The sequence below is a fragment of the Ceratotherium simum genome, chromosome 23, assembly GCF_057802395.1.
Source record: "Ceratotherium simum simum isolate JZ-2026a chromosome 23, ASM5780239v1, whole genome shotgun sequence".
In the NCBI taxonomy this organism is placed as follows: Eukaryota; Metazoa; Chordata; class Mammalia; order Perissodactyla; family Rhinocerotidae; genus Ceratotherium; species Ceratotherium simum.
Window position 1 is genome coordinate 23,960,012 of NC_141922.1, and position 23,769 is coordinate 23,983,780.

General features: G+C 36.6%; 1 protein-coding gene and 1 pseudogene across 2 annotated transcripts in view; one reads left to right on the forward strand and one right to left on the reverse strand.

Annotated features, from left to right (window-relative positions):
- Positions 1 to 343: 343 nt before the first annotated feature.
- The window catches only part of RAD21 (RAD21 cohesin complex component), a 29,966-nt gene continuing 6,540 nt past the window's right edge, over positions 344 to 23,769 (forward strand). The window contains exons 1-11 of one of the 2 annotated variants that reach the window (XM_004431123.3): positions 344 to 517; positions 7,398 to 7,572; positions 12,410 to 12,539; positions 13,860 to 13,959; positions 15,734 to 15,840; positions 16,751 to 16,957; positions 17,448 to 17,573; positions 17,926 to 18,048; positions 19,832 to 20,055; positions 21,611 to 21,770; positions 22,210 to 22,358. In XM_004431123.3, coding sequence (XP_004431180.1) covers positions 7,429 to 7,572; positions 12,410 to 12,539; positions 13,860 to 13,959; positions 15,734 to 15,840; positions 16,751 to 16,957; positions 17,448 to 17,573; positions 17,926 to 18,048; positions 19,832 to 20,055; positions 21,611 to 21,770; positions 22,210 to 22,358 — 1,470 coding nt within the window. In that variant the 5' untranslated portion in view covers positions 344 to 517; positions 7,398 to 7,428. Of the gene's footprint in view, positions 518 to 751; positions 902 to 7,397; positions 7,573 to 12,409; positions 12,540 to 13,859; positions 13,960 to 15,733; positions 15,841 to 16,750; positions 16,958 to 17,447; positions 17,574 to 17,925; positions 18,049 to 19,831; positions 20,056 to 21,610; positions 21,771 to 22,209; positions 22,359 to 23,769 lie in introns of those variants that run through there. The other variant, XM_087447530.1, reaches the window with a different exon arrangement.
- LOC147913990 (U2 spliceosomal RNA) lies at positions 13,515 to 13,606 on the reverse strand (annotated as a pseudogene).

Sequence of the window (23,769 nt, forward strand, 5' to 3'; positions counted from 1 at the left end):
GTCAAGGGCACGCAAAACTGCACAACGACCGTTCTTCCCTTTAAAATAAGCCTCAGAATAAAGCTAAACTCAAATCACTTCACTGGCGAGCACTGCGCATGCGTTATTTTCCAGTGTCACAACGCTCTAAGACCCTCCAGCAAAAGAATCACCTTTGCGCTTGCTCGATTCGGGGCTGCACAACCAGGGGGCGGGGTCCAAAGAAAAGGAAATGGTCACTGCGCCTGCGTCGCTCCCGCAGGGTCTGAGGCAGGCTGCGCAGGCGCACAGGTACCATTTTGACCGTAAACATCCTGCCGATTTGAACCGAGGATTTGGGCGGCAGGAAGAGCCGCGGCGTAACGGCAGCCATCTTGTTTGTTTGAGTGAATCGGAAAGGAGGCGGCGGCTGTGGCGGCGGCGGGAGCTGCTCCGAAGCTACACCTCGCAAGGGCTCCCCCCCTTTCCCCGCCCCCTCCCCCGACCCTTTTCCCCTCCCCAGGCCACCCAGCCCGCCCAACTCCCGGCGGAGAGCAAGGTAAGATCCTCGGCCGCCCCCTTCTTACCCTCCGGCTCCCTCCCCCCACCCCTTCCCCGCCGTCTGGGAGCCGACTCCGGGGTGGGGACGGGCGGGCGACGGCGACGGCGGCGCTCGCCGCGCCCCCGGACGGGGCCGTGCTGCCGCCCGCCGAGGCCCCTTCGCCCCGGGCCCGCCCTCGGCCGGGACCCGCGCAGCCTTGGGCCCGCATCATCGCCTGGTCGCGAGCAGATGGTTCTGGTCCATCCCAAGGCCAAAAAAGCCGTTACTCCGCCGGTTCCTGGGCAGCCGCGTCTCCCCGAGGGGGCAGAGGGCGCCCCGGGCCGCGGCGGGAGACGAGGAGGTTTGAACGAGCCCGCTCTGGGGACAGTGCCGCCTCCTCGGGTAAAAATGGCTGGCTGGGAAGACGCGGGATTCGGGGCGGGAGGAAGCGGCGACGGGCCCGGCGCCCGCGATGCCAGCTCGGGGGGGCAGCCGCCGGCCTCGAGTCTGCTGCGGGGGTCGGCGACGTGCGGCCCCTGCCACTGCGGGCACGGGGGGCGGAGGGCGGCGGCAGGCCCCCCTCCCCTTTTTGTAAAGAAAAATTTTTACGTTGGGAATATTAAACGTTGGGCAGACTAATAGAAAACGCGACCAAGGGAAGTTGCCTCTGATTCTTGGGAAATTACCATAATTGGTCCCCCCCCCCGATTTTTCTAATGATTAAGGATATTAAGTGTTGTAGTTACGCTTTGGAGAGGTGTGTGTTTCTGACAAATGCTTGCTGTCTTTTTTCCTCGCCGAGAAAAGGCTTTGCGAATGATCTGCTGTGATAGTGCGGGCTGACACTGTCTTGTTGTGCTGCCAGACTTAGCGGCCTTCTTCAAGTTTGAAAGAAGGAGACGCTGGAGGGGTTGTCTGGCCGCCCTATGATTCGTTAGGCTGTTTTCAGCGCTCAAAAACGCACTTGTGTTTTTAAGGGTTTCTGCTAAAGGCTTGTGTTTATAGGCTTCTCTTTGCAAGAGAAAGTTAATATTTGCTCTCGTTACACTGTTTAGAATAATTGCTGAATTCCAGGAAAAAAATTCCTATTTTATTAAAATGAATGTAAATACCAGTAACTGTGTGAGTCTGCAGCATTTTGGAGACAGGCTGGAGAAAGAAGCTTTCTGAGTGGTAGTCATTAAATTTCTTTGTTGAATGTTGGAGGCAACTAATAATTGTTTTTACAAAGATATTGATGAGAACATATGCTATATCCAGTGATTAAATTACTTATCAGTTGGTAGATAGTTGAGGTGCCAGAAGTGCATAGCTAACACACATAGTGCTTTTTAAACGTAAATCAGAATTACATTGGTAGACCATAACTTGACCTGTTTTAGTGTTTATAAAGGCAACATATTGGTATGCTATACAATTAAATTTTCCATTTAGTGGTGTATGTTTAAAGTATTCTTAAGGTTGAGAGTTTCTTTCCTGATCAATTGCTATTTATTGGAACAAGAATTCTGAGAAATTTTATCTTTTCTAGTTTGGTTGCAGAAGAGAAATTCTTAATTCTTGAGAAATAAAGATTTTGTGTTTTTTGTTTAAATGTTATGTCAGAATTGTTAGGCATGATCATGCTGACTGGTATGTGCTCTGCTGTGAGATATTTTTCGAAGTTACTGTTTGCGTCTACAGTGGCACGGTGTTAGGGATGCTATTCTATTTAATTCTCATAAACCTGTTTGGTGAATATTGTCCTCATTTTATAGATGAGAAAGCTAAGACTCAGGTGTTAAATAACTTTTAACCATTACAAAACAGCTAAATAAGGAGGGAGCTGCATTTGAACCTAGGGCTATGGGATTGTAAAACTTGTTCAAAGAATGTTGGTACCAAAAGGGAGGGGAGCTCTAGTGTGCGGAGTTGGAAATAACCTTCTGTCCCTGGGACACTCCACCTGCTCCCCAAAGAACTAGTTCCATTCTCTTCTGAGTTAGGTATTATTGATGTTTCACAAGGTTACTGAATCGCTGAATTTCAACCCTCCAGGTTTTTACAGTTAGGGAAAATGAACAACAGAGTTTAAGCAGCTTAACTTGCTAGTTAATGGCAAAGCAAGAGTTTTTACTTTAGATAGGTGGTATATGTGTATGCTCCAGTTAAAAAGAAAAAAAGTACAGAAGAATAGGCCTCACTTTCCCTGCAGACCCACTTTCCAGAGGTAACCAGTGTGATCAGTTTCATTTGTACTCCACAGATATTTTATGCTTATGCAGGTGCATGTAAATATAGAGTGTGCCCTCTTTTTTTAATATACATATATATATCATTGTTGAAGCCTGCATAGAATTCTGTTGAATGGCTCTATTAATTGTTAAAAATCACTTACTAGTGGCCAGGTAGGTTATTTCTAATATTTTGCTATTAAAATTCGTGGTAGCAAGGCAACATAGTGTTGTAGTTAGAGGTGCTGGCTCTGAAGTTCAAGTTCCACTTGCATTAAATACCAGTGACCTTTGGCACATTGCTTATCTTCTCCTTTTCTGTTTCCTGGTCTGTAAAATGGGCCAGTGTGTACTTTATAGGACTGTCATAAGGAGGATGGACACACAAAATTCTTAGAGTTTAGTAAGGTTTTTTTAAAAAAATTGTTATTAATATTATATGTCTCCAAGTATATCTTTGGCATTATTACTGCAGTTTCTGGCTAGAAAGTATGAATGTTTGAAATTGTCATAAGATGTTGCCAAATTGCCCTTCAAAGAGATCATACCAATTTATACAACCATTCTTCTACTCTGCTTTCTAACAGATGAGGAAAATATTGGTAATGACTAACATCATTGTAGAAACTTGAGCTGTAATTTGACTTTGGTTTTGGGGAAAGATCTTAAAGAAATTGCTATTTTTTGCATTCCTGAATATGTTCTAAAATATCAGTTTTTCTGCCATTTCACATCAGACTTAAGTTATTTCTTAGCATCAATTGAAAAGAAGTTTGCTGCTTTAGAAAAAATTGATTGAGAAATCATGAAATTGCTAAACTGTGCTCTGGGACCAAATGCAGGCTTTCTGCTGAGATCTTTTATAAAGAATTAGCGAATTTAGAATCTTCAAAACCTATGGAGATTAGTCAAACTTTTTTTAAGACTGGTTAAAGTTGGGTATTACTAAGGAAAAAAATGGTTTAAAAGGCAGCAATGATTACACTTTCTCCTTTTTTAGATATAGGCCAATAGTTGATCCACCAGTGTGCCTCAGGCTTCCTTTAGTTATTAGGGTGATTTCCTCTTGCTAATTGTTTGCCAGATTAATTTTAGCACCACTCTGCTTTAGTTACCCCCCATTCCATGCCAAGAAAGGGTCTATTTAGGAATCTCTGCCTCAGCATTGCTGGGATATTTTAGGCATGGTACTCTGACTAGCAGCTGAAGTGCTGGCCATGAGCTACCGACACCTGTTGAGAAATGCCAGTAGTTTTAATTTCTGAAATCTCCAGAATTTTTTACATATGTCAATTGTGAGATCACTTGGTGTATCCCATTTCCTTATTCGTTAAGCACATATTTAATAGTTGTCATGCAACAGGCAGTATTCTAGAGGCTTAATATTAAGGAGTTTTTTATTTATTTGGGACACAACTATCTTCTGTAGTGAAACTTGGGACTTGTGTATGACAGAGACTATATTTTTAAAGACATACTGCTATATTGGATTTCTACAAAATCCTGTAGATTTTATTTATAATGCTGTAGAGGCAGCTTAATTTTTGTGCTAACAAACTTTAAGGCTTGAAGTAGAAGCACTGATTTGCAACATAGGAGGCTCTCTTTGATTATGGGAAGCATATTTTGATCTATAAAATACCGCAACGTGGGACATAAGATGCGCTTGAAGTGTTGTCATTTAATGCTTCTGTGAGTGTTTGATCTGAATTCTTCCTAGTTTAGTATTCCTTAGTCTTTTAACTCCAAGTTTAAGAGAAAGACTTCACAACATTAGGCAATTGATGAAGCCTGTTTTATTTTTTTCTTTTGAGAAAATTTTCCTAGTGTGAATTAATGATCCTCTGGGAGCATCTGGTGCAGAGAAGAATTTCAGGACCCTTTGCCATTAAGTGATGGAAAATGGAGATGAGGCAAACCTGACTGAATTACTCTTCTGACACCAACCTCCCAAACATTTTTGACAGGCATGAAATCTCTTGCCTGTGATATGTTGAACTAATATATATTTTCTGTACCTCATTGAAAAGAATGGGCACAGTTTTTAATTGAAAGTACAAAGAGCAAAATTCTCTCTTTAAAATTTACAGTCTCTTTGTGAAAACATGAAAATTAGAGTTAACATAGTCTGGATCTTTTTTTAAAAAAGCTAATTCAAAAGAAATTTTACATTCCCAATAGCAGTGTATGAGAGATGCAGCTTCTCTGTATCCTCACCAGCATTTGGTATTGCCATTTTTTAAATTTCAGCTCTTGTAATAGGTGTACAGTGATATCTCATTGGGTCTTAGTTTGCATTTTCCTAATGGCTAGTGATGTTGAGCATCTTTTCTTGTTCTTATTTGCCATCAGCATATCCTCTTCTGTGAAATTTCTCTTTGTTTCTTTTGCCCATTTTCTAGTTGAATCTTTTTTTATTATTACTCTTGAGTTTTATGAGTTCTTTATATATTCTAGGTCCAGCTCCCTCTCAGATACGTGGTTTGCAAATATTTTTTTCCTATTTTGTATCTTGTCTTTGCATCCTCAGTGGACTCTTTCATAGAGCTAAAGTTTTTAATTTGAGGAAGGCCAATTTATCGGGTTCTTTTCCTTTGGGGGACATGTTCTTGGTGTCATGTCTAAAGATTCTTACTGAGCTTTAGGTACCAAAGGTTTTCCCTTATGGTTTTTCGTAAAAACTTTATGGTTTTACCTTTAAGTCTGTGACTTATTTTGAATTAATTTTTATATAATGTGTGAGGTTTGGGTCGAGGTTCATTTTTTTGCCTATGGATGATATCCAGTTGCTCAAGCATCATTTGTTAAAAAGACTGTCCTTCCTCCTTTGTTTGGCTTCTGCATCTTTTTGAAAAAGCAGTTGGACTTATGTGGATCTGTTTCTGGGTTCTTTATCCCGTTCCATTGATAATGTGTCTTTCTCTCCACCACACAATGTTGACTGTTGTAGCTATATAATAAGTCTTGAAATTGGTAGACTAATTCTTCACACTTTATTCTATTTTGAAATAGTTTTAGCTATTCTGGTTCCTTTGCTTTTTCATATAAATTTCAAAAAATCTTGTCAATAGCTATAAAAAAAAAACTCACAAGGATTTTGATAGGAGTTGTGTTCAAGTTTCTTTAAAAACTAAATATACACTTAACTTGCAACCCAGCGTTCACACTTCAGGACACTTGTCCCAAAGAAATGAAAACTTATGTTCACCAAAAGTCTGTATACACGAATATTTATAGCAGCTTTATTTGAAGTAGCCAAAAACTGGAAACAACCAAATGTCCTAGAGTGGGTGAATGGCTAAGCAAATTCTGGTGTGTCCATCCCATAGAATGCTACTCAGCAATAAAAAGTAGCATACTATTGATACATGCAACAACTTGGATGAATCTCAAGAGTATTATGCCGAGTCCAAAAAGTCACATACTGTATGATTCTGTTCATAGAACATTCTCAAAATGAGAAAATTAGAGATGCAGAACAGAGAGGTGGTTGCCCAGTTTAGGAATAGTACGGAGCACGGAATGGGTATGACAATTAAAGGGATAGCAAGAGGGAGAGCTTTGTGGTGTTGACATGGAATAGTTCTTATTTGCTTGTGGTGGTGGTTACACAAATCTACACATATGATAAAAAAGTGCTTTTCATGTGTTACGGGTATGCTTGAGTTCATTTCTGTAAAAGCATGACTTGTATATCTTCTAGTCATGGACATTTTAGAAAAAGATAGAAATTCACCTTGGCAAAATTGATTTTTTTAAATCTTCTATGAAAGAGGGAAAATAAGTAATATAAGGGAAATAGTAATTTACACAGTTAATACACTCTGCAAGGTGGAGTTTTCAGGCTGCTTTTTTCCCTTATATTGGTGTATTAGCTCGCTGAAAGACAAATAAAACGTGACTAACATACTTGTATTTCTACTATTTTGGGCATAAGATGAACTTTATACTGTATCATTGTCCTAAATTTAGTATTTACATTGTAAGTAGACAAGTGCTTTTCAAGTTCCCGAGTTGAGAAAACTATATATTTCACGTTTTTAAGCTTCAGCTTTTCTAAACTACTCACCTGAAAATGGGGCAACCTGCCTACTTATCTTTGCTTTGTGGAATGTGAAATACTTAGCACAGGGCTTGTCATGAAGTAGCAATTATTGTATAAAGCCTTTAGCTGAGAATTCGATTTTTAATGGAGTTCTAAAAATGGAAATTTCCACATTGATTAATGTCTGTGCCTGACTGTTTTTCTTCTTGGACATTCTTTTTTTGCCATGAAGAATACATTCTCTAGCTTGTGGCCAGAAGCAGATTATTTCCACAGTCAGTAATCAGGATAGGAATGGAATTAACACTTGATGGAACTTCAAAAAGAAGAAGAGTTTTCTGATGACAATTTTTACCTTTTAAAGAAAACTAGCACTTTTATTTTAAGATGACAGTGGGGTGTGAAAGTGATTTGACTCTTTTGTCCCTTTTCCCTTCAGCTTTTAATATTTTGGGGTCTTTTTCTTGTCCTCTCAAAATTAAAGCATTTGGTTGCTTGTTTTAATGCGTACTATACTTGACTCAAGCTTTTCATAGTTCTCATGAAAAAGAATGGGAAACATTTATTTTCGGATTTCTTATATGTCTCAACAAATGTTTCAATTCTCATATGTTATTTATGTTAACTTTTTCCCCTTCAGGTTTCCTCCTGTTTCATAGTCCACCAGAACAATGTTCTACGCACATTTTGTCCTCAGTAAAAGAGGGCCTCTGGCCAAAATTTGGCTAGCAGCCCATTGGGATAAGAAGCTAACCAAAGCCCATGTGTTTGAGTGTAATTTAGAGAGCAGTGTGGAGAGCATCATCTCACCAAAGGTATGTCCGATGTTGATATTTTCATTCATTTTCTTGGTTGTTTATTGGTATGTGAAATAGAATTCTATAAAACAACTTTTTAGGTAGGCATCTATGTATATTGGAGGCAAAGAAAATCTATAGATTATCCAGAGTTCTAGTTTGATATTCTCTTCTCTTTAAAAATTCTATAACTCTATAAATAACAGATATTTTCATTTGCCTGTTTAAGTAGTAGATGAACAAGAGGTCGGGCAGTACCCAAATATTTTATATTTGGCTTTGAAGGTGTTTTTATACTTAAATATGTGTATATGTGTTCCTGGTTTAGGAATTTACAAAACATTCAAAATAAGGACCCATTAATTAGAAAAGGTTGCAGGGGGCAGATCAAACTGTCTTATCCACCTAGCAAATAGTATCCGTAACACTTGCTCCACCTTAGCTTCACAGGCTTACTGGCTGTTTCTTGAAGATCTAAGCTTTTTCTCTATCTCAGAACGTTTGCACTCCTGTGCTCTTCCCCTCAGTTTTTAATTACTGTCTGTCTCCAACTAGAGTGAAAGCCTTACAAATGTCCTTGACTTATCTGCCTTGTTTACTGCTCTGTTCCTAGACAAGCTTTTATTGACATCCTCTGAATCTATTCTGAAGCAGTGGTTTCAACTCTTGGATTTCACAAATAATATAACTTAAAGTAATACAAGGCTTTTGTGTTGCCAGGAAAGGATTTTAAAACACACAGGGACAGTTACTTCTACTTAATATCATTAGCATTTCATTGAGGAACAGACATGTTGACTTAAAAAATGTATGAAGGACTAATCTCAAAGGGAAAGTCCTTAAATATAATTTTTTAATATACGTTACATCTGTGTTTTAAAGATTCTCTCCTGGACCTTGTAATTATGCATATGCATATACACACATACATGCACCATTGTGAAACATTTGAGATCACAGCTGTCTGGACCAGCATTAGGAGCCACTCTTAGAATTGGCAGTTTGGACGGTGCTGGCATGTTAAATAAGAGTAGTTCTTTATTGCTGAAAGAGCGAGCAGATCTCAGAGGAATAAAGCTAGGATGTAGCAGAGACTTGTTCAGAAAGTTATTGTGGGAAAGTATATATTTTAGGTGGGGGAAATGAAAGTTTGTATTCGGAATTAGAGTAAATTATAAAGTTTCCATCTATATATGGAATTTTGGCTGGTTTTCGAGTTACAGCTGGTGGAATTTATTGGTGTTAAAGACATTTGTATCATGTTCTTTCTAAGACAATATTGATTTGAAAACTTTGCAAACAGGAAAAAAGTGACCTATAGTCGTAGCACCTAGAGAAACCTTTAGTATTTTTGGTATGCCTTCTAGACTTTTATGTGTGCATGGTTTTTATGTGTAATTTTTCTACTTTTTTTTGCATATACACAAAAACTGAATTACATGTTTTGTAGCAAGACTGCATTCAGGAAAAACACTGTTCATAGCCCTACCACCATTTTTAATGATTGCATTGTACAGTGTCATAGTTTCTATCCACAGAACCTAAATACAAAAAACGGAAACATATGGGGCCGGCCCGGTGGCACAAGCGGTTAAGTGCACGCGCTCTGCTTTGGCGGCCCGGGGTTCCCAGATTCGGATCCCAGGCGCACACTGACGCACCACTTGTCACGCCATGCTGTGGCAGTGTCCCATATAAAGTAGAGGAAGATGGGCATGGACGTTAGCTCTTCCTCAGCCAAAAAGAAGAGGATCGGCATCGGATGTTAGCTCAGGGCTGATCTCCCTCACACAAAAAAATATGTATATATTAAAACAAAACAAAACAAAAAACGGAAGCATACTTGACCTAAATTAAAGTGAGGTCATTTGTGTATCCATAAATTCACTATAGAAATACTAATGTCTATGATTATGGGAGGCTGCTCTAGACACGCCTGGGAATGTCTTAATATATGACATATACACTGCAGTACCTTTATAATATTCAAGAAGCTCTGAATTCCAAAACACATTTGGCCCCTAGGATTTCAGATAAAAGGATTATGGGCCTTTAATTCATTGTTTTGATGTGCATGATTTGTTTTACCAGTCTCTTTTTTTTTTTAATACATATTTTTTCCTAATTTTTTGAATTTTAATTCCTCCTATCCTATACAATGCATCCATTAAAAATTATGGTAATGCTATGCACAGAGCTTTTCCCGAAAGCAGTCTCATTACAAAACAATGTGATGCAGTTTTCATGTACACTGACACACACAAAAAATTGTGTATATGCACACATAAAAGCCTAGAAGGCATATCAAAGTATTATTAAAGATTTCTCTAGGTGGTAGGATTACAGGTTGTTTTGTTTTCCTCTTTTTTAAAAATAACTACTTAGTAAACATTGCTTGCAAAAATCTTTTTTCACATCTGTAGACTTTCTCTTAATATTGATGTTTAGGAATATAAGTGATGGGCCAGGTTATATACTTATTTTTAAGATTTCTGGTGTGCATTAACAATTTGCTCTGTGGGGAGATTGTACCAGTTTGCACTACTAGTCGAGTTGTATGAGAACATAACGTTTTCTACTTAATAGTTATGCTTACTGAGATAAGTGAATGGAAAAAGGAGAAATTGAGCTCTTTTTTCTTTTTTTTTTTTTTTTTTTGAAATTGACATGAGTGGCTAATCTTGAACATCCGTAAGCCAACATGAGGGTGATTTGGCTTAAATGGATAGCAAATTTTTTCATAGTATGTGCAGAGTACTCTGTACCCCGTTAGGGACGCTACAAAAGAGTACGAGACGATCTGATATATGAAGGTATGCTCCAGCAGCCACAAAGCAAGGTATGCGGTTCAGGAATAATGTAAAAAACTGTAGAGTGTGTGTGAGAGAGAGAATAACTTTAAGAACCATTTCTAACTGGGTTTTTATTTGATTAATTTTGTTTTATTCTGATTGCATATAAAGATATTTCCACAGTGAACTGACCTGAAAATTTTTAATGTTTGCTCTTGGTGTGCAGTTCTTGTTAGGGGAAAATGTTGGTTTAGTTGTTTAAAACAAGTGTCAGACATATGTCTCAGTTGTAACTTCATGCTTTCTCTCCCCTCCTTTCCCTCTCCCTTCCTCCCCTTCTTTCTGGTTCTAACAGCCACTGGCAACCTCTGCGGAGCTTTCCCTGGATATATAGCCTGTGTTCTTTATTATACCTACACTCTTAACATGACAGCAAAAATGTCACACCTCTTTTTACCTACTCCTAGGCTAAACTCAGAACCAAAATAATCCAGAAAGAAAGCCTTTGCCCAAACACGACCTTTTAAAAGTTGCTAATTTGGGACAAGCTAATGGCATGCAAAGATTTTTATTTTCCCTCCTCCTTTGTTATGTGATGGTGCAGTCAATAGTAATTTTAAATTTCCTAGGACCACATCATAAAAATAGATTTTTCCATTAGGAGCAGTGTTTTAATTGGGTATTATTTTTCATATTTATGAGATGGGATTTATCATCTGATGAGTCCTAAATTTGATCATAAATTTATGATCATTTTAGATACCTAAGAATTTATAGCAGTAAACTTAATAATTTATGCTATGTCCCGTGAAGTGGCCATAAATGAAGAACCTGAGAGTCATTATAAATAGAATCCTAGACTGCGGTAGAGAGTACACATATAACTTAAAAATACGATGTTTTGTTTTATCTTTTAAGTAACGTAATGTACTAGTTATAATTTAAGCAAATGTTTAACAACTTTCTTTACTACCTTAGAATTTGATGAGTTTTATGGTATGATTTGGAAAGCAGTCCGGGAAAGTTTAAGTTCATGTTGTCTTATTCTCTCAAAAAATTTCCCTTATTATAGCCAGAGGAATTTTGAATCATTCTTTTTAGATTGGGTGTCTACTTCTCTCATTCTTTTCCCAACTGCTGTGTCTCATCCTACACACTGGATTCCACATAAGCATTGATCAAGATCTACCTTGAAAAAAAAACAGGCTGAGGAGTATATTTTCTTGTGAAAAAAGATGGGTACCATTATTCTTCATCAATTAGTATGTTTTCTAGTCAAGTAATAAAAACTCAGTGAAAAGTGGCTTAAACAATAAAGAAATTAACAGTGTTACATAACTAGCTGTTTAGAAATGGGGAGATCCAGGATTGGTTCAGCAGTTCAATGATGGCATCCAAGGGCGCTCACCATTCTTAGTTTGCTGGCTTCTTGTCCTTATACTTATGATACCCATGGTCTCGTGGTTACAGGGTGACTGCAAGCAGCTCCAAGCCCCACCTACTCACAATGCAGGAAAGGGAGAAGGAAGGGGGCATTCTTTTTTCGGGAAGATCTTTCTCAAAAACTCTCTGACATACTTTACACTTACTTCTCCTTGGCTGAACTGAGTTATGTGCCCCACTCAAGAAGAAGAATTAGCAGAGAGGCATGAGACAGTCATCTTTCAAGGCTGGGGACATTTGCTTCCCAAACAAAATCAGAGTTCATGTAGCCGGCAAGGAGCAGTGGCTTTGAATTGGCAACCAAAAGTGCCGCATACTCCTTGGTGTGCTAATGACAACAATCCATGGAATGTGTTAGTGCCTGCTTCGTAGCTACCTTCACGACTATGTTAATTGATGCATTATTCCCAGTCTATCCTTTGGGGGATACTCAGGGAATTTACAGATAAAGGCAGTGAGAAATATAGGCGATTGCGAGGTAACTTCAAATAATGATAAAAAGGATTAGATAAAGTAAAAACTGCCTATAAATTATATAAAAATACAAGATTTGAAGTATGCTTACCTCTAAAACCAAAAAATTAACTTTATAAATAAGATTATTAATGTTTTATTCACAGGTGAAGATGGCACTGCGAACATCAGGACATCTCTTACTGGGAGTAGTTCGAATCTATCACAGAAAAGCCAAATATCTCCTTGCAGACTGTAATGAAGCATTCATTAAGATCAAGATGGCTTTTCGGCCAGGTATTGTTGCCTTTTTTTTTTTTTTTTTTTTTTTTAACTTCGGAGTTTCTAGTGTTTAGTGTGGAAAACCACTAAACAGATATTTTTGATCAGCATATTTTGTTTTGATTTAACTGCAATACAAGGAACCCTTCAAAAATATGGCAAGGCTTGGAGAGGCAGTGGTTCAAGGGAGGAAACCCACTTTACTTCTGTTCTATGTAAGGCATGACTGTCACCCCTTTTTTGTTCTTTCTTTGGAACTGCCTTTTTCTTTTAACCATTTTTTCAGCAATTTATGTAAAATTTAGTCATCAGAGGTTGAATTGTTGAAAACAAATTGTTACATGGTTTTTTAAAAACCACCTCAGAAAAGAAAATCTTAGGATTTTAATTTTTTCCTGAATAATTTTAGTGTATTCTTAAAATCAAATTCACTTTTAACTTAAGTTGTTGAGACTCAGACTTTTTATTATATGTTCTCTGTAGCTTTTTGTTGTTTTGTTTTAGACCATAGTTGATTCTGAAACTGGACTCTAGCAACCAGATTTCTATCTGCATAGATAATTACTGGTATTTATCTGAATTCATATATCATTCTATAGTTTTTTAAAGCACTGATGAAATTTTATTCTAATTAAAATAATCTGAATATGTAGGAGAGATGCCTTATACAGTAGTTTCTACTGAGGTTCTATTTTAGTACTTCAATTTATTTTAATTTATGAACAGTGAAATTTTTGAGATCTAAGATTTTATATAAAAGTAAAATGTTTAAGGCAGAGGCTGTGATACTTATGGCTACTAAGTGCATTTTGCTTAAATAACATGCTTTTTTGTTTATTTTTGTCTCTTAAAGGACATTTTTATTATAGACACTTGAAAAATATAGGGGAAAAATATAAAGAATATTAAAATCATGTAATCTAACTTTTCCTAAAATAACCAACTCCTCTTAATATTTGGGGTGCTTCTTTTTGGTCGTTCTTTTTCCTTATAAATTTCATGCTTATTTAGAAAACTTAGTAATATTTATTTGTTATGTTCTTTTACTACACTTGATCTTAGCCAAAAGGCTGAGAAGCGATTATTTGTTATGTTCTTTTAAAGACCTCAGCTTAATGCATAATTATTGCTTTGACTTTTTTTTTGTAAAGCAAGTAGTAGTATGGCTTATGATTATAGAAAAACAACAGTACTTGTGCTTCATTGGTACTTGGCATATGTCATCAACCTCTCTATAGACTATAACCTTAGGAAATTATACTGGCTTTACCTTCCTTTGATCCCTAGATAATCTATGGTATAGCCAGGCCTTCAAGCTTACCATTTCTTTTCCAGGTGTTGTTGACCTGCCTGAGGAAAATCGAGAAGCTGCTTACAATGCTATTACTTTACCTGAAGAATTTCATGACTTTGATCAGCCACTGCCTGACTTAGAGTATGTCTCTCTCTCTCTTTTTTTTTAATTGTTGACTTAATCTACAAAAAACATTGGCTTCTAAATGTATAGTTTTACTTGGAATGTTTTAATATTGAGTTAACATGTAGCTAAAATGCGTATGCTTTCATTTAGTATAGTGTATAAATATTAAACATAAAACCTAGAAGTGTTTCTTCTGTAAGAAGATTGTATAGAAGATGTCAACTTTAACGCAGCTAAGATGTAAGAATTCTCATGTGATTAGGCTAGAGGTTGTGTAAACTGAGCAGTCGTCCAGGTGTGTGCTTTATTTGAACTGTTCTTCATGATTTTTCTTCAGAGGTATATATTAAAGTCATCTGCTGGTTATCTTCCTGGCCACGCTATATGCAGGCACAGTTTTTGTTCTTTTTTTTTTTTAATAAACATAGGAGGTAACTTTCTATAAAAAGCAAGAAAGGGTCACTGTCAAAACACACATTTAAGAGGAGAAAGTTATAGAGATGGCCATTATGGCAGAATACTGTGGTATGTTGTTTCCCTCTTCTCAAGTCCTCAAAATCCAGCCATCATTACCATGGCAGAATGTAACTGTAACTTTCCAAGTGATTGAGTAGCACAATTGACAGCCAAGAAACCCTCTACGCCAAGCCCCATTTATTTTTGGACAAATTTCTTCTCTTTTAAAAATTATCTGTGACTCCTAATTAAAGTATTTTTATTATTTTGATTTTGTGTGTATGTGTTAATTAGTGCCAGGCACTATCTAGCTCTTTTACTTTTTTTTCCTCTACTTGTTTTATTTTTTTTAATTTTACATCAGAAATTTTTTAACATAGCTAAACACTAGAGATTAGTATTCGGAACCCATGTACTGATCATCCAGCTTCTTTATTTATCAGTATATTGCCAGTTTTATTTTGTATTTTCCCAACTCACCTTCCAACCCCTACTGGATTATTTTAAAGCAAGTAATAGATATCTTATCTCATCTTTGAATACCTCAGTATGTATCTCTTTACAGGTAAGGAATTTTTAAAACATATCCATAATAACATTGCACCTTTAAAAAAATTATAATAATTCCTTAATATAATATCCAGTCAGTGTTCAGATGTCCCCAGTTGACACACAGGCCTATTTTTGTTCCATTATTTTTAAGTTAGGGTCTGTATAAAGTCTACAGGCTGCATTTTGTTGATATGTCTCATAAGTCTGTTAAGAATCTGTAACACCTCTGCATCCCTCTTGTGTTTTTCCTTGCCATTTATTTGCTGAACAAACCTGGTGATTTGTTTTGAAGTATTTATATTCTGAATTTGGCCGCTGATCTTCCAGATTGGTGTTTAAAAATATTAAATAAATTAAAAAAACATGTAACATTAAACAATATGAGAGGTTATTGTTTGTAGGGGAAGAAACAGTCTCAGAAAAGCTGGGTAACTTCAGAGTTCACACACCCTGTAAGTCGCAGGACCCTGAGGAAAACTCATGCCTGTCTAGCCCATGCATTTCTTAGCTTTCCTCTATATACCATATTGCCTTATGTAGTGCTTTCAGCATATTATATTTTGTTTGCTGGTCAATCTTGGTTTTAAGATTTAAATATAAATTAACTTCCAAATCATTATTGACATTCTTGGATTGTATTTATATAGTATTAAATATTAAGGGTCCTAAACCTTGATAGGTTGTATATATGTTTTTTTCTCATACAGAGAATTGGGGTATTTTATTCCTTATATATTATAGTGAGACTGGAGACTAAAATGTATTTGAAATTCTTTTAAAGTGACATCGATGTGGCCCAGCAATTCAGCCTGAACCAGAGTAGAGTGGAAGAGATAACCATGAGAGAAGAAGTTGGAAACATCAGTATCCTACAAGAAAATGATTTTGGTAATAGAGAAGCAAATCACTAGCCACCAGCTATGATGTTATAATTATCTTGTGGCACTACTAGCAATTTGGAAAAGAAAACCAGACATACAATACATTCATGATGACAGAAAGACTTAAAATTTCATCTCATGCATTTTCATCAGGAAAAGAATTTGCCTTCCTGCCAGTATATTAAGCATTATTTGCATTTATGCACTAAGACTTCATTCTTGCCTACTCCAGCTCCTCACACACAGTGATAGGACCTATGTATTGATTTGTGTGACAAGTCTGAACGTGGAAGTAATGCTTGCTTTTAAACTAATCATGTTGGAGCAATTGCATTATGTACCTGTTTTTTTTGACTATTCAAAACTAGTTGCAAGTCAAATTCTTTTGATGAAAACACATTATCAAGAAAGTTTGGGGCTGGCCCTGTGGCTTGGTGGTTAAGTGCGCGCACTGCGATGCTGGTGGCCCGGGTTCGGATCCCGGGTGCGCATCGAGGCACCGCTTCTCCGTTCATCCTGAGGCCGAGTCCCACATACAGCAACTAGAGGGATGTGCAGCTACGACATACAACTATCCACTGGGGCTTTGGGGGGAAAAAATAAAATCTTTAAAAAAAAAAAAAAAAAAGAAAGTTTGTCTGGTGAATGTTAAGGCAACCTAATGTATATACATATTTAGATTTACTTAACATATTTAGGATAACCTAAATTTGAATCTTCTGTTTGAATTTACTAATCATGCCCCAGTTTGTGAAATATAGAAGCTAAAGATTTAAACTAGATGTTTTAACATTCAAAGAAAAATAAGACTTGAGTAAGCAAATGTGACATAATTATACTAAATTATAAGCTGTTTTCTTTTGTAATGGTGATGTTTCTAACGTTTTTCAACTGATGACTGACTAAAATTTGTTCAGGTGACTTTGGAATGGATGATCGTGAGATAATGAGAGAAGGCAGTGCTTTCGAGGACGATGACATGTTAGTAAGCACTAGTGCTTCCAACCTCCTGTTAGAGCCTGAACAGAGCACCAGCAATCTGAATGAAAAAATTAACCATTTAGAATATGAAGATCAGTATAAGGATGACAATTTTGGAGAAGGAAATGATGGTGGTATATTAGGTAGGTCACAACAAGATGGTTATTCTAACATAACTTTTTTATTCAGTTGTGTTTTAGAGCAATAGCTAATTCCGGCTCTGGAGCAGCTCTCTAGGTATATATGTGTGAGTTGTGACCAGTTGCTTCAATAAAGTTTTTTGTAAAACTGTAGCCTAAAAATGTTACAATACCTGATTTTGTTTAATGGTGCTTGTCTCAGAGTTTTAAGTTTTACCAGTTCTTAAAGCTTCTCTATTTGTTTTGATATTTTGCTAAGTAAATAAGTGTTTTAAATAGATATGAACTAGAAAATGTAAATTAAGAATGAGAAATTTTTTCATATACTAAGTGTTTTATACTTTTGTACACTACCTTGAAGAGAAGCAGATGCAAATTGAATACAGATTTTAATTTAATCCGTTTTAACACAGTTTTATTTTTCCAGTGACTGGCTATTATTCTTTTAGCATTTCTTTTTCAAATTATAACTAAATTACATTCCTTATTTCAGATGATAAGCTTATTAGTAATAATGATGGCGGTATTTTTGACGATCCCCCTGCCCTGTCTGAGACAGGAGTGATGTTGCCAGAGCAGCCTGCACATGATGATATGGATGAGGATGATAACGTATCAAGTAAGCATTTCATGTTCAGTGATCTGGGCATGATTGTATGGCATCCAAAAAAGATTTAACGTAGAAGACCACAAACTAAAAGTGCCAGCTTTTAGTGAACTGTAAATCTCCTTAAAAACAGTGCTTATGATTACCAGTTCCGATTCTCTTATGTGTTTAACCCTGTGCCCCTCCCCCTTTTTTGGCCAGTAGGGTTCAAATTTGGAGGGACTTCCTCATAATTAGAGAAGTATGTTTTCTTTGTACCAGTGGGTTTCTTTCAGTTTCTCAGAGGGATTTTTTTTTTTTCCATTTATAGGATATGTGTTAAATACTACCAAAGTCTTTTGTGACCAAATTTCTGTTTTTATAGTGGGTGGGCCTGATAGTCCCGATTCAGTGGATCCTGTTGAACCAATGCCAACTATGACTGATCAGACAACACTTGTTCCAAATGAGGAAGAAGCCTTTGCTTTGGAACCTATTGATATCACTGGTAAGCAGACAAACTTTTTGACTAATAAAATTTAGAGCATAAGGTCCTAGTTCTGGCTCTTGTCCACTAATCTGCTGATCTCATTTTAGATAACTAAGCTTTATTCTCCTTTGTGACAGTCATCTATCATAGACTCTTTACTTAATTCAATTATAATTCGAGTATCTTATAGAATATCTGTATAAGTTGCTGTGAAATATAAAAGTATAGAACAAGCTTTCTGCTAATATGTATCTTAGTCTTTTAGGGTTCTCAAAATGCTAGCAGGTCGCATGTGTAAAAATTAGAAAACGTTGCAAGGCATTTTACAGTGGAATACAAGATTGACTAATCAATTATCTTCCAAATTCTGGATTCTCTATAGTTGGGCTACAATCTGGGAAAACCAAAAAAAAAATTTTTTTGACTGGAAATATCAAAGGTTGTAAAGTCAGTATTCTGTTTATTGTAGTGCTTATTAAGAAACATAGCAAAACATTTAATTGGGGGTGCTGCTTCTGAGTAGAAGAGGCAATTTGAGATATGTAATTTGGATATGAAATTTTAAAATTTCTAGATGGTTTATGGGTACAAGGGGGTGGAAAACTTGAAATCAGTTACAATGTAATTCAAGGTAGAGCTATTAGAGTAAAACAAGATTAACTTTTTAGAGGGGGTTCCTACTTAGAATCTGATCACTAAAAATTGTGGCTTAGGCTTCTGGTTTATAAAGAATGCTTACTATGTACCTGACTCTTAGAAACTAAAAATATAACAAGGAACAAGTCTTGATCCTCATGGAACTTAAATACTTATTAGGGGAACATGGGTAATTAAGTAAAGTGTGTACTGTATTAGTGACAGATATTACAGACAACTATACACGCGGTAAGGGTGTTTAAATACTGCAGTGTTTAAAATAGGATAGTCAGGCTTTGCCGAGCATTGTAAGAACTTGAACTTTTGCTTTCAGGGAAGGGAACTCAGTAGCTGGAGGACAGGAGGTGGACAGAGGCTTTCACTGTATGACGTCTTTTTGACTATTGAAATTGGAACCACTTGAATGTTTTATATATAAAAACCCATGAGGTATAACATGTCTGACAGGATGAAATCTTGAGGAATTTATTTAATCTCATGAGCTTTTCTGTATCTTTGCAGATACTTTAGTATGGGTTACAAATGAATATACAAAAAGTTTCTAGGATGGAGTTCCAGGTCCATCTGACTGGGTTTGGGCTTGTTTCACTTCATAGAGCTGCTTGTACGATTGCCATATATGAATTGTAACTTTTCCAATAAAAATCATAGTAATTGCAACCATTTATGGGAGAACTCAATCTGTGCCAGACACTATGCTAAGTATTTTACAACCCCTAAGTGGTTGGCCATATTTCAAATGAGAAAATGAAGAGGTAAGCAAGATGAAGTTAACTTTTCTTAATGGTCACTCAGCTAATAAGTGACAGAACCCAGGACTTGAACCCAACTCTGAATCAAGTCTTATATGTTCCACGTTTACAGTATAAAGCTACATGGACAAAAACGCATTGGCTCTTGCAGTATTTTGCGCTAAAAGTCTATACACAATTATCATTCATTCAGCAGATTTTTACTGAGCCTCTATTGTTTGCTAGCCTCTACTCTACATTGTACCTGGGAAATAACAGATTCTGCCCTCTTGAGGCTTAAGTTTTCTACTAGGTGTGTAGAAAAGCAGAGATATAATGAGACCAAGTCTGATAGCTATATGTTTCATGCTGGCCTCTCAGGAAAATGACCTTATTTTCTTTTATGATTCCAGTCAAAGAAACAAAAGCCAAGAGGAAGAGGAAGCTAATTGTTGACAGTGTCAAAGAGTTGGATAGCAAGACAATTAGAGCCCAACTTAGTGATTATTCTGATATTGTTACTACTTTGGATCTGGCACCACCCACCAAGAAATTGATGATGTGGAAAGAGACAGGGGGAGTGGAAAAACTCTTCTCTTTACCTGCTCAGCCTTTGTGGAATAACAGACTACTGAAGGTAATACAGTTTGCCTGTTTTTTTTTATTTTTTATTTCATATACATTTTGACCATTTTTAAAAATAAACTTTTGGGGGCCAGCTTGGTGGCATGGTGGTTAAGTTCACACGCTCTGCTTCAGCAGCCCGAGGTTCATGGATTTGGATCCTGGGCGTGGACCTACACACTGCTTAGCAAGCCATGCTGTGGCGGCATCCCATATAAAGTAGAGGAAGGTGGGAACGGATGTTAGCCCAGAGCCGGTCTTCCTCAGCAAAAAGAGAAAGATTGGCAACGGATGTTAGCTCAGGCTAATCTTCCTCACAAAATAAGTAAATAAATAAATAAAAATAAACTTTTAAAACCTTCATTTGAATCATTTTTGATAAAGTATTTTTCAACTATATGGCACCTTCTCTTTTTGTCTCCCTTAAATCACAGTATACTGAACGTAATCTGATCTGAAAGATCGTGATAAGTGACACCTGTATTTCTAAAAGATGTAGAATGAATGTTCCCTAAAAAGCCACCGATGCTTTTAATAATAGCTCTCTCTCCCCAACCTCCTATGATAAATTATTACTTTTTTCTTGCCTTAGCATGTATTGTGTTTCAAGTCTGCAATCTTTAGATGTTGCTTTCTGGCTAGAATATGGGCTTCTTTTCCCACAGTAAAGAATTCTGGCTTTATGAGAATTTTTTTCAATTACAGGCCCTTTTCTGATCACTTTAGGTTCCAGACTATGCCAAAACGAGTTTCTGAGGCATGTAAGGAGTGAGTCAGTGCCTGTTAGGCTGTTATTCTGTCTAAAGTTGAGATATGCATAGAACCAACTGATTTTACTATATATTTTACTGTATTCTAAATTTAAAGTGTTTCAAAGAAGGAATGCTATGGTAAAACTGCTATTTAATGGAAGCACAGTTACATAATCTTTTGGAAGAAGGTTCTTAATCTATTTATATTTTTTGACTCAATGTTCTTATTATTAGGAATTTTTCCTAAGCAAGTAATTCAAAATATGAAAAAAGCCACTTTTGTAAAGATGGTCATTACATTGTTGTTTACATTTAAATTTTAAAAAAAGGAGCTTAAAGTATTTAAAAATGATTCATATATGTATCACATGCACATATGTATCTCCACTCAGTGGAATTTTATGCAGTCCTTAAAAATGTTAAAAAGTTAATAAAATTACCATATAATATTAAGTGAAGAAAGTACTAATATTTAAAGCTATTTGGTATGATTCCAGTTAGATTGAGTTTTAAGTGTATGAATATGAAAATAAACTGCAGGCAAATAAATTTAAAACTTGAATGTTATCTCTCTGAGTTACGAGACAATGGATAAAAATCTTATTTAATTCGAAATCCTGTATTTACAAATCATTTTAAGATGGAATGAAGTGTGAATATGATATAACATTAAGTAGAAATCATGCTAAATTATATATGCACTAATTACAACTATATTTATTAAAACATACTTATGAAAATAGAAATGTCATTGGTCGGTTTTCAGTTAATGTGACTTATTTTATAATTATTTGTCTTAAATTTTTTTTTTGACAGCTCTTTACACGCTGTCTTACACCACTAGTACCAGAAGACCTTAGAAAAAGGAGGAAAGGAGGAGAGGCTGATAATTTGGATGAATTCCTCAAAGAATTTGAAAATCCAGAGGTTCCCAGAGAGGAGCAGCAGCAGCAGCATCAGCAGCGTGATGTTATCGGTCTGTTCTATTGGAATAGTTCCTTGATGAAATTTAAATGAACATTTGGCTCAAAATTTACCTGTATACTGCCAACGTAGAAGAAATTAGGAACAAAGGAGTATACTCAAATTTTTGGACAGGGAAAATTATTATATTGTCTGATTGCTTTGTTAGATACGAAGCTTTCTGTTTTCAGAACGATGTAAGGTTCAGGACTAGCTGAGTGATAGTCTGCTAAAGGATTGTCCTTTGTTGGACTTGGCCTTTTAAGGCCCCTTCCCACCTTTAAGTGTATTGTTATAAATTGAGTAATCTTTGCAGAGGTAAAATCTTTTTCAGCTTTCTTCGTTAGAGAAAGTACCTATGTCTTAGTGTATTAGTATTAAAAGTAAATGGTTCTAAAATATTGTTGAAGACTCTTATGACCCAAGTCTCCTCTTCATATAACCAATTGCAGATGAGCCCATTTTGGAAGAGCCAAGCCGCCTCCAGGAGTCAGTGATGGAGACCAGCAGAACAAACTTGGATGATTCAGCCATGCCCCCACCACCACCTCAGGGAGTTAAGCGAAAAGCAGGACAGATTGACCCAGAGCCTGTGATTCCTGTAAGTAAGCACATCTCTCCATCAAGATGTTTGGGGGTATTCAAACAATTATTTTAGACCCCTAGTAGTAGCAAGTGTTATTGAAGCCCTTTTGAAGTATCTTGGTTTAGGAAGAAAATGGCAAGAAATGGGTCCAGAGAGAAAGAATGGCAGCTGAGGGTATGAACACGATGTGCCCTAAGTGGGAGAAGATGTTCTAGGAGTCTTCAGCCTTGCTGACCCCTCTTGGATAGAGTCTTGCTTCAGAATGGCTTAAAGTGAGCATTTTCTTGTCATGAGAACTTTTAAAATCTACTCTTAGCAACTTTCAAGTATATAATACAGTGTAATTAACTATAATCACCATACTGTGTATTAGATCCCCAGAACTTATAAACTTCCAGTTATAAGGTGAATACTTTTTGACCAACATCTCCCAATGTCCCCCAGCCTCTAGTAACCACCATTCTACTCTCTGCTTCTATGAGTTCAGCTTTTTTAGATTCCATATGTGAGTGATACCATACAGTGTTTATCTTACTCTGACTTATTTCACTTAGCATAGTGCCCTCAAGGTCCATCCATGTTGTCCCAAAAGGCAGTATTTCCTTCTTTCTCATGGTGAATAATATTCCATTGTATATATATACATATCACATCTTTATCCGTTGACAGACACACAGGTTGTTTCTGTATCTTGGCTATTGTAGATAATGGTGCAGTGAACATGGGGGTGCAGATATCTTCTCTAGAGTCATTTCCTTTCCTTCAGATAAATACCCAGAAGTGGAATTGCTGGATTATATGGTAGTTCTGTTTTTAATTTTTTGAGGAACCTCCGTATTGTTTTCCATAGTGTCTGCACCGGTTTACGTTCCCACCAACAGTGCACAAGGATTCCCTTTTCTCCACATCCTTGCCAACACTTATTTCTTGTCTTTTTGATAATAGCTATTCTAACAGGTGTGAAGTGATATCTCATGATTTTGATTTGCATTTCCCTGATTGGAGATGTTGAGTACCTGTTCATGTACCTCTTGGCCATTTGGATGTCTTCTTTGGAAAAATATCCATTCAGATCTTCTGTCCATTTTTTAATCAGATTGGTTTTTTTGCTCTTGAGTTGTTTGAGTTCTTTATATATTTTGGATATTAACCGCTTGTCAGATAGATGATTTGCAAATATTTTCTCCATTCTGGAGGTTGTGTTTTCATTTTATTTATGGTATCCTTTGCAGAAGGTTTTTAGTGTGATATAGCCCCACTTGTTTATTTTTGCTTTTGTTGCCTTTGCATTTGGTGTCAAATTCAAAAAGTCATCCCCAAGTTAATGTCACAGAGCTTACTGCCTGTGTTTTCTTCTAGGATTTTTGTGGTTTCAGATCTTACATTCAAATCTTGAATCCATTTAGAGTTGATTTTTGTGTATGGT